The 17,496-nt window shown below is 51.5% G+C and overlaps 1 protein-coding gene across 2 annotated transcripts in view; it reads left to right on the top strand.

Moving 5' to 3' along the window:
* The first annotated feature begins 16,010 nt into the window (after window positions 1–16,010).
* The window catches only part of MCOLN1 (mucolipin TRP cation channel 1), a 108,403-nt gene continuing 106,917 nt past the window's right edge, over window positions 16,011–17,496 (top strand). Inside the window, exon 1 of one of the 2 annotated variants that reach the window (XM_069231661.1) lies at window positions 16,011–16,599. In XM_069231661.1, the coding sequence (XP_069087762.1) occupies window positions 16,503–16,599 (97 nt within the window). In that variant the 5' untranslated portion in view covers window positions 16,011–16,502. The remainder of the gene's footprint in view (window positions 16,600–17,496) is intronic. The other variant, XM_069231662.1, reaches the window with a different exon arrangement.

The raw sequence follows: 17,496 nt of genomic DNA, 5'->3' as shown, positions 1-17,496 counted from the left end.
GGTAAGTTTACCGCCTCCACTGTGGTCTTTTGCCGGCCGCCACCACGGCGGTTGGCGGTAATTACCGCCGAACTCGTAATGAGGGCCTTAGTCTGGAGCGAGTGTTGATGGCTGCTACAGCTGAGGAACGTGCTGAAAGACAGGCTGCTGAAATAGCAGCCAGAGGTGCCCAGGGTAAGTCAGTCATGAGTGTGAAAAGTAATTTGAAACAAAAGACTGAAGGACACAAAGTGATGTCTACACACAAAAAGAAGTTGTGTTTCAGATGTGGAATTGCATTTCCACACAAAGGAAAGTGCCCCGCCATTGGTCAAATATACAAAGGCTGTGGTAAAGAGAATGATTTTGTGAGAAGGCAAAAGTAAGTGCGTCATGATGCTAAGACAAAATGGCCACCAGAACGTTCCAGAAGCAACATTCTACGTGCGCCCATAAGGCCAAGCAGCAACATCAGTTGAGGCAAACAGATACTAAATGAAGTTGATTGTCATCTAAATCATCTTCAAACAGTTCTTCAGCCTCAATAATAAGTGAAAGTGATTGTGCCATGGCAATGGTTACCTCAGAAAAACATGCACACGTCGGACTGGTTGCCTTTAAAGAGAAAGTCAGTCAAGGGAAAGTCGACATGGCAAAATAACAAAATCATACAAACACTAATCAAAGATTACACTGAAAATAAATGGATGTTCAATACCTTTTATTATCGATAGAGGTGCTTCGATAAATATAATGCCTGAAGAAAAGTACAATGAACGGTCTCTGTTACTGCAGCTCATGCCGTCAAACACCAAAGTATACACTTGGGCTTGATTGACACCCATGAAAGTAAAGGTTTGTTTATGGTTACAGTGAAACATTAAAAAAACAAAAGTACAAGCACCGATCCATGTACTTCAAGGTACATCGGCAAGTGCCTGCTTGCTTAGTTTCAACACAACAGTGAATTACAACATGAATGCTCATCACAAAATAGTAAGTCATTTCCCCTAATTGTTTCATGCTTTAGGAAAGTTAAAGGCTACTAAAGTAAAACTGTATATTAATGAGGATGTCCATCCTGTTGCTCGAAGACATAGAAAAGTTGCTTTTCATTGCAAGAAGCAGATGAGAAAGAACTTGAATTATTACTTAAGCACAACAGTATTGAATTCTTCACTGTTCCAATTCCATGGGTTTCTCCTATAGTAGTAGTACCTAAAAAGAACCATGAAGGAACTGTGCGTATATGTGCTGATGCGCCAAGCGAACAAAGCAATTGAACGAGAGCGACACCCAGGGCAGCACATTGCTGACATGATCACGTTATTCAATGGTGCCAAAATCTTCTCTTCGCTTGATCTGAATAACAATTATCATCAGTTAGAAGCTAGAAGAAAACTGCAGATATATTACAACCTTTGCTACACATGTTGGTTTGTTTAGATACAAGAGACTTCGTTTTGGTGTGTCATCGGCTGTAGAACTTTTCCAAGATGTCAATCAATCAATCAATCAATCACGTAATTTATAAAGCGCGCTACTCACCTGTCAGGGTCTCAAGGCGTTGGTGGGGGGAGCTACTGGTCGAATAGCCATGTCTTGAGGCGTTTCCTGAAAGTCAGGAGGTCCTGGGTCTGCCGTAGGTGGAGCGGTAGGGATGTCATACAACACATCATACAACCTGTTGTGAATGCATTTAACTATAGCAATGACGTATTGGTTTTTAAAGCTACACAGAAGGAGCATGATAGATCCCTTACACAAGTATGTCAATTACTCAAGGATGCAAGTTTGATTTCAAATGCAGACAAGTGTGAGTTCAAAAAGACAAGATTTAAATTATTTGTCCATATTTTTCTGATGGGGGCATGAAGCCTGATCCTGTAAGAATACAAGCTTTTGACAAATGCTGAAACCCCACAAGACGTGTCAATGGCCAAATCTTTTTTTTTTGGAATGGGCAGCTACTGTTCACGATACATAAAGGACTTTGCCACTGTTAGTGCTCCACTACGAGAGCTAATTAAGAAAAATGTTTCCTCTAAATGGTCACAAGAATGTGAAAAGGATTTCAAGAGAATCAAACATGCCATAGAACATGATACAGAAATAGTGTACTTCAATACAAGGCTCCCTACCAAGATTGTACTTGACGCTAGCCCTATACTTACACAGCATAGTGGATGCCCAAATGCAAGATGACATATTGAGGCCTATGCTAGTAGAAGCTTGTCTGAAACAGAAGGTGCTTCCTCACAGCCTGAAAAGGAAAGTTTGGCTGTAGTAAGAGCTTGTGAACATTTCCATGTATTTCTGTATAGAAACCCTTTTATGTTAGTAACTGATCATCAAGCCTTGCTGACCATCTTCGGAAATCCAAAAGCCAAGATGTCTCCTCGAATTAAACAATGGGACAATGATTGTAAGAGTATGATTATACAGTAGACCATCGGCCACAAAAGGACCAAAGTCCTGCTACTTTACAAGAGTGCCCATTCAAGGTTATGGCACCCCATGAGGCCTACCTCAATTTCATTTTCAAGTCAATTACACTGGTTGCTGTATTGTGAGCCCATATTGTCACTGCTATGAGTCATGATAGAGACCTGCTCAAGTTAAAAGACATAGGGGGTAATTCTGACCTCGGCGGTAAAAGGTTCTTACCGCCGGTCAGAAGTCCGCCATTCTACCGCCGCGTCCGCGGTAAACTGCCACGGTCATTCTGACCCACAATTTCCAAACCGCCAAAAACCCGACATCCACGGAAGGCCGCCTCATCAGCGGTCAGCGATAAGCTGGAGATGACCAAACCTCCACCGTCACGCCAACACAAACACGCCCATGCCATTACGACCTACGAATCCACGCGGCGGTCTTTCAACCGCGGTATTCCATTGGCGGTACACCCCGCCGCGGTCAAAATACACACACCTTTACAAAACACAGCCACATTGGACAATTCGAAATACACACACCTGATACACATACACACACCACACCCACACATCCAATCAACTATAAAACACACACCCACATCACCCAGAAACTCCCCCTACTAGAAATTCGGAGAGAAGGCGAGAGAGAGAGAGAGAGAGCACAGCTATCGCAAACCCCAACACACAGAGGAACACAACATCATCACCCACACTACACCCACGCACAAAACACCACACACCACCACACACACCACACTCATCACCACAAACACCACCCCACACCACCCCATGGCACCCCAAAGACACCCCAGGTTCTCGGACCAAGAACTCAGGGTCATGGTGGAGAAAATAATTAGGGTAGAGCCCCAGCTATTCGGCACACAGGTGCAGCACACCACAATAGCCAGGAAGGCGGAGCTATGGCAAAGGATTGTCGACAGGGTCAACGCTGTGGGACAGCATCCCAGAAACCGGGAAGACATCCGAAAGCGCTGGAACGACCTACGGGGGAAGGTGCGGTCGATGGTGTCAAGATACAACATCGCTGTGCAGAAGACTGGCGGCGGACCCCCACCCACTCCACCCGAATTCACATCATGGGAGCAAGAGGTCTTGAACATCCTGCATCCTGCGGGCCTCGCTGGAGTAGGCGGAGGAATGGACTCTGGTAAGTCGAATCCCAACTACTTCACCCCCCCCCCAACCACCAGCATGCCAACCCGCACCCCCACCCTCACCCCCAACCCCCCAGCACACATCCTCCCTGCCAATGTCTCACCAGCACAACCCACCCAACACAACACCAATCCCTGAATGCCAACACAAACCATGGACACCCATCACCCAAGCATGACCACTGCACATACCCATCCCCCCCCCAAACCACCCTCACAACTCCTCCCACAAGGGAATGCCAGCACTGGGGGACAAGGGCACCCACAAATCGCACGCCATGGCACACACAGAAGCAATAACCATACTCTTTAACCCCTGCAGGGCCCGAACGCCAACACGCCGGCCAGGAGGATCCAGATTTGTCCATCCCGCCCCCAGAACAGGCCCCCAGTGATGACAGCAGCTCTGTCGACCTAGAACCTGATGACCAGCCCAGACCATCGGGGACCTCTGGACAGTCGGTTCCCCACACACAGACACAGGCCACAGCAGACCCAACCCCCTCTGGGAATACCAGCACAGCTCCCACCCAGCGGGCCCATGCCTCTGTCTCCAGGACGCGTCAATCAGCGGTGTGTCCGCCACTACAGGCACCCAGGCTGACCCACCACCCCAACAACAACAGGGACCTGGGGGCAGTGGTAGTGGGCACACCGTCCAGGGGACAGAGGCCCGGGAAACAGGGCAACTGGGAGGGCTGCTGTGCGAGAGGGGGTTGACCGGCCCAGGGAACCCACTCTCCAAGAGGCCCTCACCACCATCATGGGAGCATACCACCGCTCCCAGGAAACGATGGCGACGGTACTGGCCAGGTTCCAGGAGATCCAGGCACAGCAGGAGGAACGGTACATGGGGTTCAGAGACGAACTCAGGAGCATCGGTACCGCAATGGGGACCATCGTCCTGGCCCTCAATCAGATAGTCACCACATTGCGGGACCATGTGGCACCCCAAAGGGCCCCTGTCACCAGCCCGGACGACGAACAGCCTACCACCTCCGCCGGCGCAAGTGGACAGGAGGCCCCCACACCACGACAGGCCACCAGAACCCCACCTCCTGCTGAAGATCAACCACCCCGCCAGCGGAACCTGAGATCACACAAGAAGACAGAGTAGGATGCCAAGACCCCCGCCAGCCTAAGATACCCCCTGATGTCATCCCACTGTCCCACATTGTCACCCTGTCCAACCTTGAACTGCCCCTGCTCCATCCTTCCACAGGCATATGGGCAATGCACCTGTGCTACTGAGAACTGGACTCTGCCATGGACATTACTCCACCCCCACCCATCACCGTTTTACTATCATGGACCTATACGCAGCACTTAAAATAAATCACCAATTGCACTTCAAATGTCAGGAGTCTGCTTGTATTCTTTACAAATGTATAACACATAACGGTGCAATAATGTTCATTAACATTGTGATGACAACATACCAGTGTCAATAAGCATTAGTCCATGGGCAAACAAAGCAGAAGTCACGCTGTGGGTCATACAGCTCTGAAAAGGGAAGGGAAAGTCAAAAATCAGTGAAAAGGAACTGGGGGAAACACAGAAAGTAGAGATGCAGGAGGCCAGAAGTAAATGTAAAATGGCGTGGGTGATTCTTACCTGGGTGCTACTGAAAATACTGTTGTATAACTGTGTCCCTGTTGTCCGTGTCGTCCCCGTCGTCTTCCTCCTCTTCACTCTCCACAGGCTCCACAGCTGCTACAACACCACCATCTGGACCATCCTCCTGCAGGAAAGGCACCTGGCGTCGCAATGCAAGATTGTGAAGCATACAGCAGGCCACGATGATATGACACACCTTCTTTGGTGAGTACATGAGGGATCCCCCTGTCATATGTAGGCACCTAAACCTGGCCTTCAGGACCCCGAAGGTCCGTTCTATAATCCTCCAAGTTCGCCCATGTGCCTCATTGTACCGTTCCTCTGCCCTGGTCCGGGGATTCCTCACTGGGGTCAATAGCCAAGGCAGGTTGGGGTAACCAGAGTCACCTATTAGCCACACACGGTGTCTCTGTAGCTGTTCCATCACATAAGGGATGCTGCTATTTTGCATGACATATGCGTCATGCACTGACCCAGGGAACTTGGCATTTAGATGGGAGATGTACTGGTCAGCCAAACAGACCACCTGGACATTCATCGAATGGTAACTTTTTCTATTTCTGTACACCTGCTCATTGTCTTTTGGGGGTACTAAAGCCACATGGGTCCCATCAATGGCACCAATGATGTTGGGGATATGTCCAAGGGCATAGAAATCACCCTTCACAGTGGCCAAATCACCCTCCTCAGGGAAAACAATGTATCTCCGCATGTATTTCATCAGGGCAGACAACACGCTGGACAAAACCTTAGAAAACATAGGCTGAGACATCCCTGATGACATGGCCACTGTTGTCTGAAAAGACCCACTTGCCAAAAAATGGAGTACTGACAGCACCTGCACCAGAGGGGGAATCCCTGTGGGTTGGCGGATGGGGGACATCAGGTCTGGCTCCAGCTGGGCACACAGTTCATGTATAGTGCTCGGTCAAGTCGGTATCGAAGTATAATATGTCGTTCTTCCATTGTCGACAGGTCCACCAGCGGTCAGTACACGGGAGGATTCATCCTTCTCCTCGCAAGTCCCAGCGGACGGTGCCTAAGAAGGACAACATGGAGCACAGAGTCAAGCAACCCTCAGGTTCGTTCCCACAGCTTGCACAGTACACGAATCGCTATGCATTGAAAGGCTTGTATGAGTGGCAATGCAAGGCCTAGGCCTGTGTGACGCAGTAGAAATCATGCCATGTGGGCCCTTGAAATGGCGGCTGCCTGACCTGTGAAGTGTGACAGTGGGATGTGAGGTCACTGCGCTGGCGTGGCACACCGTGGCGGTAGGCGGTCGAAGACCGCGGCGCAAAGCAGCATTGGTTAACATTGAACCCTATGGGTCTCAGGAGCCAATGACGATGTGCGCCGGCGGTCGCGGTACGCACCGCCGCGGGCGTGACTGCCATTTTCTATCTGCTTAATCACTCGAGACCTGATCATCCACAGGAGAGGACCTATACTGCAAGTGCTGCTGTGACCTCGGTCTGGAAGAGACAATGGCTGCTGCGACTGGGGAAAGGGCCCCTGCCTTCACTTCAGAAGAGTTGGAGAAACTTGTGGATGGGGTCCTGCCCCAGTATGCGCTACTCTACGGTCCTCCAGACCAACAGGTTAGTACACAGGGTGCACGTTGAATGGGCTATGCCTGGGTTGTGTATGGTGGATGTAAGATGGTGGGGTGGGGAGCGAATGAGGAGTGCAAGGCACGACAGATGAGAGCATGTGCCACATGGCAGGGTTGGGGAGGGGGGGCAATCACATCTAACATGCAGAAAAATGTTGAAAATTCCTTTCCCACCCTGTACATGTCAAATAGGTCAGCGCCCATCAGAAAGTCGACATTTGGCGTGCCATCGCCAAGGACGTCCGGGCCCTGGGGGTCCACACAAGACGGGGCACCCACTGCTGAAAGAGGTGGGAGGACATCCGCTGCGGGACCAGGAAGACCGCTGAGTCACTGCTGGGGATGGCCTTCCAACATAGAAGGGGTGCCAGTCGTACCTTGACCCCCCTGATGTCCCGGATCCTGGCGGTGGCCTACCCCGATTTGGATGGGCGCGTGAGGACATCACAGCAGACACAAGGGGGTGAGTACCAGCACATTCTGCTATCTTTACACGCAGTGGAGGCGTCTGGGTGGGGGAGGAGGGCTGTGGGTGACATTAGGCCAGGGCGCTTTCTGTAGTGTAGTCACCTCCTTTAGGCATGGCCCTGTGCCCCCGCCCCCCACCTCTGTAGGGTGCCAAGTACAGCAATCCATGGTCCAGCATCACCCATGTGCGCATATGTTGTCCATAGACCTGTTGGCCTAGTCACAAGTACTGAGTAGTGTAGCCCGATTGCGCGGCGTAGTGCATGAGGCTCCTGTGTCTGTCCTCTCCGCCAACGGTGTTGACAATGCATGCACTCAACCTGTTTTTATTTCTCCCCCCACCCTTTTTCTTTATCTTCTTGTGCATGTGTGCATTAGCATCATCAGGCGGAGGAGAATTGGCATCGGAGCACGAGGGAGCTGCAACTCACAAGGCCCCGGTGGGCCATGGTACAGACACCGAGGTCACCAGTGATACGGAGGGCGAGGGGAGCACCACAACGGGGACCCGTGGTGACACCAGCGACACCGACACGTCCTCGGAAGGGAGCTCCCTAGCGGTGGCGGCAACATCCGGGCCCCCCGCCTCAACAGGTACAGCCGCCACCCAGCGCACCAGCTCCGCCCTCCCAGCAGCCCCTCAGCCTTCGCTCCGTGCCCGCTCGCCCAAGAAGGCGGGCATCTCCTTCGCCCCAGGCACCTCAGGCCCTGCCCATGTTAGCCCTGCTGCCCTCAGTGAGGAGGTCATTGACCTCCTACAGACCATCATTGTTGGGCAGTCTACCCTTTTGAATGCCATCCAGGGGGTAGAGAGGGAGGTGCATCGGAGCAATGCATACCTGGAGGGCATTCATTCGGGTCAGGCTGCCCATCAACGATCGTTCAATGCTCTGGCCTCAGCACTGACGGCAGCCATTGTCCCTGTTTCCAGCCTCCCTCTTCTAACTGCCTCCACCCTGTCTCTGTCTCCTGTTCCTCAGCCTATCCCATCCACACCATCAGACCAGCCTGCACACACCTCAACACCCAAGGGCAGCTCATCCAGACATAAGCACCACAGATCACACAAGCATTCACCCAAGCAACACCCAGATGCAGACATGCCAACAGTCACTACCACCCCTGTGTCCCCCTCCTCCTCGTCTCCCTCCTCCCTCCCTGTGACGTCTCCACTCACACCTGCATGCACACCACCATCAGCCAGTACTTCCATCACCAGCACACCCTCCAGTACAGTCCGCACACGTGCAGTCACCACCCCCACTGCCATTTACACGTCCCCTGTGTCCTCTCCCACTGTGTCTGTCACCCCCTCTTCCAAGACACACAAACGCAGGCAGCCATCCACCCAACAGCCAACCACCTCACGACAGCCTACGTCACAGGCACCTGCACCCAAAGACAGCACACCTGACTCTCCTACAACCACATCCTCTTCCTCCACTCCCATACCCACTACACCTACCCTTTACATTGGTCCTAAAAAACTTTACCTCTCCAAACTTAACCTCTTTGCCCCACCTGACCCACCCCCTCCATCTGCTAAGAGTCCCAAGAGCACCTCAGCCACCACCAGCCCTGCTTCAAGTGTCACCATTGTGCACGGGTTTTGGAGTCCACCCTTTCCCAGCACAGATACATCGGCCAGCAGCAAGGGAACAGCCAGCCCCCTCCTGGAAAGAGGACCCGTAAAATCAGGGGCTGCCGCGAGAAGACTGACACGCCTGCCCCCAAGGAGCAAAGTCCTGGGCCGTCACCTGCCACAACATCCAGGGGAGGCAAGGGCCAGAGAGCCTCATCGAAGGAGGGCAAGGGCAGCAGGGCGGAGAAGTCAGCCAGCAGGGGCGCGGACCAGGAGGGCCCCACAAGCCCCATCCCGGGTGTGAGGGAGGACACCCACGGGCCCAGGACTCCGTCACAGAAGGGTCCAGCAACTGCACGGTCGGAGGGCGACTGAGCAGGGAGTTCTGGCCAGGTCTGGCTCCCTTGAATGACTGGACAAGCACCGCTGAAGAGGGCCCCGCCGTGCAGAAAGACACTGCTGAAGAGGGCCCCGCCGTGCAGAAAGACACCGCTGAAGAGGGCCCCGCAGTGCAGAAAGACACCGCTGAAGAGGGCCCCGCCGTGCAGAAAGACACCGCTGAAGAGGGCCCCGCCGTGCAGAAAGACACCGCTGAAGAGGGCCCCGCCGTGCAGAAAGACACCGCTGAAGAGGGCCCCGCTGTGCAGAAAGACACTGCTGAAGAGGGCCCCGCCGTGCAGAAAGACACCGCTGAAGAGGGCCCCGCAGTGCAGAAAGACACCGCTGAAGAGGGCCCCGCCGTGCAGAAAGACACCGCTGAAGAGGGCCCCGCCGTGCAGAAAGACACCGCTGAAGAGGGCCCCGCCGTGTAGAAAGACACCGCTGAAGAGGGCCCCGCCGTGCAGAAAGACACCGCTGAAGAGGGCCCCGCCGTGCAGAAAGACACCGCTGAAGAGGGCCCCGCTGTGCAGAAAGACACCGCTCCGCTGGGCCCCGCCGTCTCAAGCACCGCTCCGCTGGGCCCTTCCTGTCAAGCACCGCTCCGCTGGGCCAGGCCGTCTCAAGCACCGCTCCGCTGGGCCCCGCCGTCTCAAGCACCGCTCCGCTGGGCCACGCCGTCTCAAGCACCGCTCCGCTGGGCCCTTCCTGTCAAGCACCGCTCCGCTGGGCCCCGCCGTCTCAAGCCCCGCTCCGCTGGGCCCTTCCTGTCAAGCACCGCTCCGCTGGGCCCCGCCGTCTCAAGCACCGCTCCGCTGGGCCCCGCTGTCTCAAGCACCGCTCCGCTGGGCCCCGCCGTCTCAAGCACCGCTCAGCTGGGCCCCGCCGTCTCAAGCACCGCTCCGCTGGGCCACGCCGTCTCAAGCACCGCTCCGCTGGGCCCTTCCTGTCAAGCACCGCTCCGCTGGGCCCTTCCTGTCAAGCACCGCTCCGCTGGGCCCCGCCGTCTCAAGCACCGCTCCGCTGGGCCACGCCGTCTCAAGCACCGCTCCGCTGGGCCCTTCCTGTCAAGCACCGCTCCGCTGGGCCCTTCCTGTCAAGCACCGCTCCGCTGGGCCCCGCCGTCTCAAGCACCGCTCCGCTGGGCCACGCCGTCTCAAGCACCGCTCCGCTGGGCCCTTCCTGTCAAGCACCGCTCCGCTGGGCCACGCCGTCTCAAGCACCGCTCCGCTGGGCCCTTCCTGTCAAGCACTGCTCCGCTGGGCCCTTCCTGTCAAGCACCGCTCCGCTGGGCCCTTCCTGTCAAGCACCGCTCCGCTGGGCCACGCCGTCTCAAGCACCGCTCCGCTGGGCCACGCCGTCTCAAGCACCGCTCCGCTGGGCCCTTCCTGTCAAGCACCGCTCCGCTGGGCCCTTCCTGTCAAGCACCGCTCCGCTGTGCCCTTCCTGTCAAGCACCGCTCCGCTGGGCCACGCCGTCTCAAGCACCTCTCCGCTGGGCCCTTCCTGTCAAGCACCGCTGGCCCATTGGCAGTCCCGGTTCTGTGTCGGGCAGGCCTTCACAACGCACTCTGCCCACCATGCCTCCTACATGACCAGTGGTCTCTGTAATCCACCTGATGGACTGTGGCTTTGCACTCCCCAGGATGTAACAGTGGGCAACCCACCCACTGTAGAGACTTGTGAGACTGTGGCTTTGCACTCCCCAGGATGGCACAGTGGGCAATCCACACACTGTAGAGACTTGTGAGACTGTGGCTTTGCACTCCCCAGGATGGCACAGTGGGCATGGTGGACCCTTCGTGGATCTGGCGTCGTGGACTCATGTGGCTGAGGTGCCCCCCCTTCCCTTCCCCCTGAGGTGCCTGTAGTATTGTCATCTGATTCCCCAGCAGTGTTCTCTCCAACGGACTCAGGTCTCCTGTGTGGGCTTTGCCCATGTGTTGATACACTTTGGCCCACGGACAGTGGAAATTTAAGTGACTGTGCAGGACTTATTGCCTATGTTTATCGGTTTCGCAATGTTCTTACTTGATTTTTTACAATTCATTTTGCTATTTTACCATGACTTCATCGAACCTCTTATGTACATAAATGTTGTTTCTCACTTTAATTATGTCTTTGCATTATTCCGGGGGGTTTGGGTGGTGTCACTGTGACTTGGTGCTCTGCATTGGTATGTTGATAGTTGGGGGGGGGTCGCATATGTGTTTGCCCGTAAGCTTTCCTCCTCCCACCTCCCCTGTGTCGTAGGTGCAGTACTCACCGTTGTCGTCTGCGCCAGCGTTCGTACTCGTGGTAGATGAGCAGGTAGACAATAGCTGGTAGGATGTGTAATTCGGGCTCCATGCTGTCCTCCTTCCTCGTGGAGTGTGTATAGGTGAGCGTTTTCCCGTTCGTAGTCTGTTTCCGCCGTGTTTTTATCGGCGGGGCTCCCGCCCCGGAAAAGGTGGCGGATTGGTGAGTTGTGATAGGGTGGGCGGTACATTGTCTGCCGCCTGGCTGTTGGCGGTGACCGCCGCGCTGTTTGTCTGTCCCGCCGTGGCGGTCGGAGTGTTAAAGTGGCGGCCTGTGTTGGCGGTTCCCGCCAGGGTCAGAATACCTTTTTTTTGACCGCCTGCCTGTTGGCGGGTTGGCCGCCGCTTTATCACCGACCGCCAGGGTTGGAATGACCCCCATAATGACACATCATTTGTGGAACAAACACTTTGACCTCTCAGCAATGATGGTGAATATCAAAAGTACAAGAATGTCAAAGATAAACTGTCCATAATGCAGGAAGGAGTTATTCTGCAAGGGCTGAGGATCCTAATTCTGGAGAATCTTTGAAAAAAGGTAATAGAAGTGGATCACGAAGAACATTGTGGTACTGTCGCTACAAACAGAGCTCTCCGAGAGTTTGGTTTCCATCCCTAGATGAAAGAGTTGAAAAGGAACTCAAGGCCTGTCACATATGCAGTTACCTGTCAACCAGAGTTACACAACATACCTTAAACATATCAGAACTCCCTAAACATGCCTGGGAGAGAATAGCCCTTGACTTCTTTGGTACATTTTACAATGGACATTATTAAATGGTGATAATAGATTAATATTCATGTCTTCCTTTGGTTGAAGGTCCCTCATCCACGACACATGATCGAGTATTCGAAAAACGTGATGGCATATATGCAGCAGCATGGGGTTTACAAGCCATTGTGAAGTCCGACAATGGTCCACCCTTTAAGAGCAAAGAATCTAAGGAAATTCTGGAGCATCTGAGCATAAGGCATCAAAAGATCATACTTTTGTGGCCACAGGCCAATGGATTGGTTGAGCGTTTTATGAGTAAACTAAAGAAAGCAGTGCAGCATGCATCTCTTGAGAAGCTCAGTCTAAGAAAAGTTCTGAACTCTACTTTACGAGCTTACCAGTTGGCACCCCACTCGACCACAGGTGAAAGTCCTGCGACTTTGATGTTTGGGAGAGTAATGGCAACCAAGATACCCAAAATGGACCACAGAAAGAAACAGTAATGAAAACCTAATTTATGCCAGGGACTTGGTTCAAAAACAGAAAATGAAAGTGTATACAGACAAGAGGGGACATTCAAAAGAGCTCTCTTTCAAAAAGGGACAACTGGTGATTACTCGACCACTAAGGGAAAAAAAATCTGATGCACCTTACGATGCTAAACCTTTTCAACTAGTGTCTACTAAAGGACACATGGTGACTGCCCAAATTACCTGGTAAGTCTCTTACCAGAGACTATTCTCACCTCAGGCCTGTGATTCAGTGGTCTTCAACTTGAGATGGTGAAAGAAGAACTGATTGTAAAAACTCAATGACTGTTGCTGATTCCTTACCATCTGAAAGCTGCAAAGGTGGTCATCTGGCACTTCGACGGCTGGAGGTCGTCCGGCAGACAGTAGAGGCTTGAAACTTGATAGCGACCTCTCTCCCACCGTCTGGATGCTGGACTCCGAGTTTCATTAGGCTTACTCACAAGGAGCCTGTCGGGTCGCACTTCTTCGATTTCAGAATGGCATTTACTCCTGCAGTTTTCAGGGGACTGGTACCACCAGTCAGGGGAGACTTTCTTTGCTTCCCAGTGTCCACTGGGATCCATCTGGCTGGGACAAATGAGCTTTCACCATGAGCACACGTTGGTCACTCATTTCCAGTGGTGGTCTCTTTAGGTCACTTCTGTGTCCTCTCTTTGTACTGGAGCTGGAGTTCAGGTCCTGTTGTTGGAGATGAGGTCTTCTTTGTGTCTCTTCTTCTTTGCAAGTAAAAACTACGGGTCTGGTGAGCCCCTTAAATCCTAGCTTAGGGAGCATTATGGGTGTGACAGACGGCAGCCAATGGGCTACTGGTTCCTGCGGCTAATCTGCCTCTGCAGTGACAACTTCCTGTGGAATTATATCACTTTCTACCCAGAACCCAGAACTCCTAAGGGTTGCCGAGACGGTGGGATCCTTCCTTGGCTGTACAGACCTACTAGCCCACCCTAAAGGTGTGGCTAGCCTTTTGGAGGTGAAAGCGTCCTGCATAGTTAATTTTCCCACTTGTCAGGCTAGACAGGGCGGGAACGGCTTTGTCCTCCAGTGGGGGGACAAGTAATTACATATCAAGAGCAGGGGAAGTCTTTGGGGCTCACCGCCTTGACTACCCTTCACACTAGCCAGCCTGGGAGGGAGAAGGTGACTCTTGTCTGTGGTGCTAGAGGCTCGAGACAGCCCACCAAACAGCAGAGAGCTTGGTAACTTGGTGGGCACCCTCTAAAGGTGTCACCAGGGCACATGCTAATTAATCCTGAGCATGGGCATCGTGCTCAGGGCTAAAAAACAAGGTGTTTGATACCAAACACAGGGGGAATCGATAGGGCCATGATGAAGCTGGACAACTGTGAACTGTCCGGATGCCAGTCCATGTTATCCTATAGACTGCTGGTTACTTGTGGTAGCATTGCGTTTTAAATGCTATCCTGGAATCACATATGCTCATGCATATATGTCCTCTCTCATAGTACAGTGCACCCTGCCTCATGGGCTATAGGAGGCCTGCCTAAGAGGTGACTGGCCTCTCTATTGGCAGTAAAGGGACTATGCCTGTACCTGGTGTGGACAGTTGCACTCAAGTAGCAAGCTGCTCATGCAGGCTGACATGGCCGCTCTGCAGTCTCACTTTTACTCAGGTCACACAAGGTGGCACGTTCAGTGCAGCAACCCTGGTGACCCCTTTAACACCATGGCCCCGAGTACCACTGGTACCAATCACTAGGGACTTACAGGGGTGATAAAGTCCTTGCCAACTGGCCTATGCAATTCGACATATAGTTTAAGGGCAAAGAGCATAAGTACTGAGGTCTGGTTAGTAGGCCTAAGTACACTAACAGGTTAAAAACAACAGCATCAAGCAGCATAAAGTAGGGGGTGACCATCCAAAAAAGGGCGCCTTGCAACAAAGCGCTACCGCTGTCAGCATTCCCCGCAAATGCATGAGGAAATGTGATGCTAAAGTGATTGAAATACAAGGAAATAACAACTATGAGCATCATAAACACCAGCCCTGAAATAATGTTAAAATACAGAAATAATGAAAGCTGAGGAAATACTTAACATGGCTGCCGAACGGCAAAGAAGAGTCTTGGTTAATGATTAACCGGTTTATAGGATGATTTGTGTGCTGATTGGTTGTTGGGCATACTATTAAGACATAATTGTTGTCTGAAAGCCCTGGGAGTTGTCATTTTTCTCTATATGTTTTATAGCTTTCTAGTTATCTTTTTTACATAGCTGGTGTTAAATAAAGCAAAGTGGAGAATGCATAATCTAAACCCTCTGGCCCTAACGTAGAATCATAGCTAAAGGGTTTTCAATGACTGCAGACAAGCAGTCCTCTAGTCCAGGTTATGCTGTTACCATTGGCGACTCCTCCGCATCGCCTCACTGGTTCAGAGCCAGCAGCTGAAAAATAAAACAATATTTTGTTGTGTGTGCAGGGAGCAGCAGACCGAGCCGCTCAGAACAAAGCTTGCGCCGCTGTCATGTTAGATCAGGGGTCTGCAAACTGGGGGGCCTCAAGTCATCCCAGGGGGGCAAACCAGACAGTGTTTTGTATTAAGCAGAAACATGTTATTGCATTTTTTTAAAGACAACAGTACTTAACTGCAATGTTTAAATAGGTCTAGACATATTTAAACACTGCCAACTTTATTTAAAAAATTGTGAAGTATCTGTGAGGGGGGGGCAATTATCATTATTTTTCAACTGGGGGGCGGGGCGCAGCACTGAAAAGTTTGGAGACCATTGTGCTAGATGCTTCGATCAATATGGTTGGAGGTACGAGACGGTTTCAGTGGCAAGAATGATGGGTTTAGAAAGGACTGTATGGTTTAGGCTGTGGACCACATGCTTGTGATTTTACAGTTCAAGAGCTTATGGGTATGATAGTTTTTGTTATGTTTCCCTGCGCTGCATTGGTAGTTAGTACAGGAACAGAAAAGCATAATACTCCCGATTGCCACCTACACTTTAAGCCTATGGCCATAATCATTCCTCTAAAATGCTGAATCAGTGACCCAAATGCTGCACCTTACCGACCGGTCATTGGTCACACGAGAAGATCGTATGTTTAACACGCTTGAATCTAAGAACAAAACAGGGACTATGGAAGGGGGCAGGGAATCAGCTAGTCTAGACGTCAGGAAATCGATGGAAATGGCGCGGCCATCTTGGAACGTGACCGCAAACGTTTTAAACGTATTGAAGGCAACTAAGTATTAGGCAAATTCATAGAGAACATTTTTTTTAACCAAGACTCCTGTACCTCCATATTTATTCCTCTTAAATATGGAAATTAAAGTAGATTAACATTTAATCAATATTGTTTTATTTGAGATTATAATTAACAATGGCTCCCTACAAGTTAATTCAGACACTACTTGTTGAATCTAGAACAAGATGCAAGTTCTAAGATGGCGACGGCCTTAGCGAGAGGTGGGACTCTTTCGGAAACAAGGAGGAGATGAAGGCGGTGCGGACATTGGAAAACACAGGGCGAGTGAGTGAGAGAGATGCACAGGCAGCGAGTCATCCCGGGCAGTGGTGGCGTCGGGAGCCGGGTAGAGGCTGAAGTCCCGGCAGACGTAGAGTCAGACCTTCACGGACTTCGGCTGAGACCCCGAAGGGGATCATAGGAGAACTATACGTGGATACCAAGACTGAGGTCCCAGGGACAGTGGCACCAGCAGCCGTCAGTCCTGGAACCATGGCTTCCCTGGCCACTGTGAAGAGAAGCCGCAGCCTGGGGTACAGTCCTGTGGGCACCGCGGAGACCCCCAGGGGGGGCGTAAGTGAAGGCTCGGGTAAGTCACGGGGGAGAAGAGGCGCGTGGTGGGAAGAAATGAGTGTTATAGGTTGGGGTACTAGCTGGTGGTTACAGAGGTAATGTATTAGGGAGAAATAGGCAAATGGGGAAGAGGAAAATACAGAGGAAGCTGGCAGGAATTCCTGAGATATCGGAAAATATTGGGGAGAAATTAGAGAAACAGAGGGAATTAGTAGGAAAAATAAAGGGAGAATTAGATGACTGGAAACAAGTGGAGGACAATAGTTGGGAATGTTGGGGAGCAGTAGAGGGAAAATAGTGGGGAGCAATACAAGAATGAGCTGGAGAAACAGAAGGAAATGTTAGAAGGAAATAGGGTCCGATAAAGAAAAATAAAATAGACGAGGGATATAGTGGGAATGGGGAGGGTGGGACACTAGTGTGAGCGATGTAGGGAAATCTGTTGGGTAGAAACAGTTGAAACTGTGAGATACGAAGTGCTGTGCTGTGGGGGATAATCTAGGTGGAAAGGATGAGGAGAGGTTTGTTGAAGTGTTAGGGATAAATGGCAGCTAGAACCAAGAGGCATGGTGGGGAAAAAAATGTTGCAAATTTTAGGAAGTGTTTCTTAACCCGTGGTCTGGGAACTACTGGTGGTGTGTGAAGCTTACCCAGAGGGTCTGTGAGTGCTTGGAAAATTAAATAACATTAAAAGTTTATTAATGTGTATGTAAAAGCAGAAGCAAAGTGTACAATTTTGAAATGTTCTGTAAATGTGAAGGAATTGAAATTGGAGGCTAAAAATTCAATTGGTATCATCAGACTAGTGTGTTGCCTTTACTGAATTAAAAAAAGCTCCAACTTCCCCATTAAAATGGAGCTTCTTATTTTTATATTTGTTTGTGAATCAACTAAAACATTCCATAATGTGTGT

This window comes from Pleurodeles waltl, chromosome 4_2 (genome assembly GCF_031143425.1).
Source record: "Pleurodeles waltl isolate 20211129_DDA chromosome 4_2, aPleWal1.hap1.20221129, whole genome shotgun sequence".
Lineage (NCBI taxonomy): Eukaryota > Metazoa > Chordata > Amphibia > Caudata > Salamandridae > Pleurodeles > Pleurodeles waltl.
The sequence above is the reverse complement of the archived record's forward strand: the minus strand, read 5'-3'. Positions and strand labels throughout refer to the sequence as shown.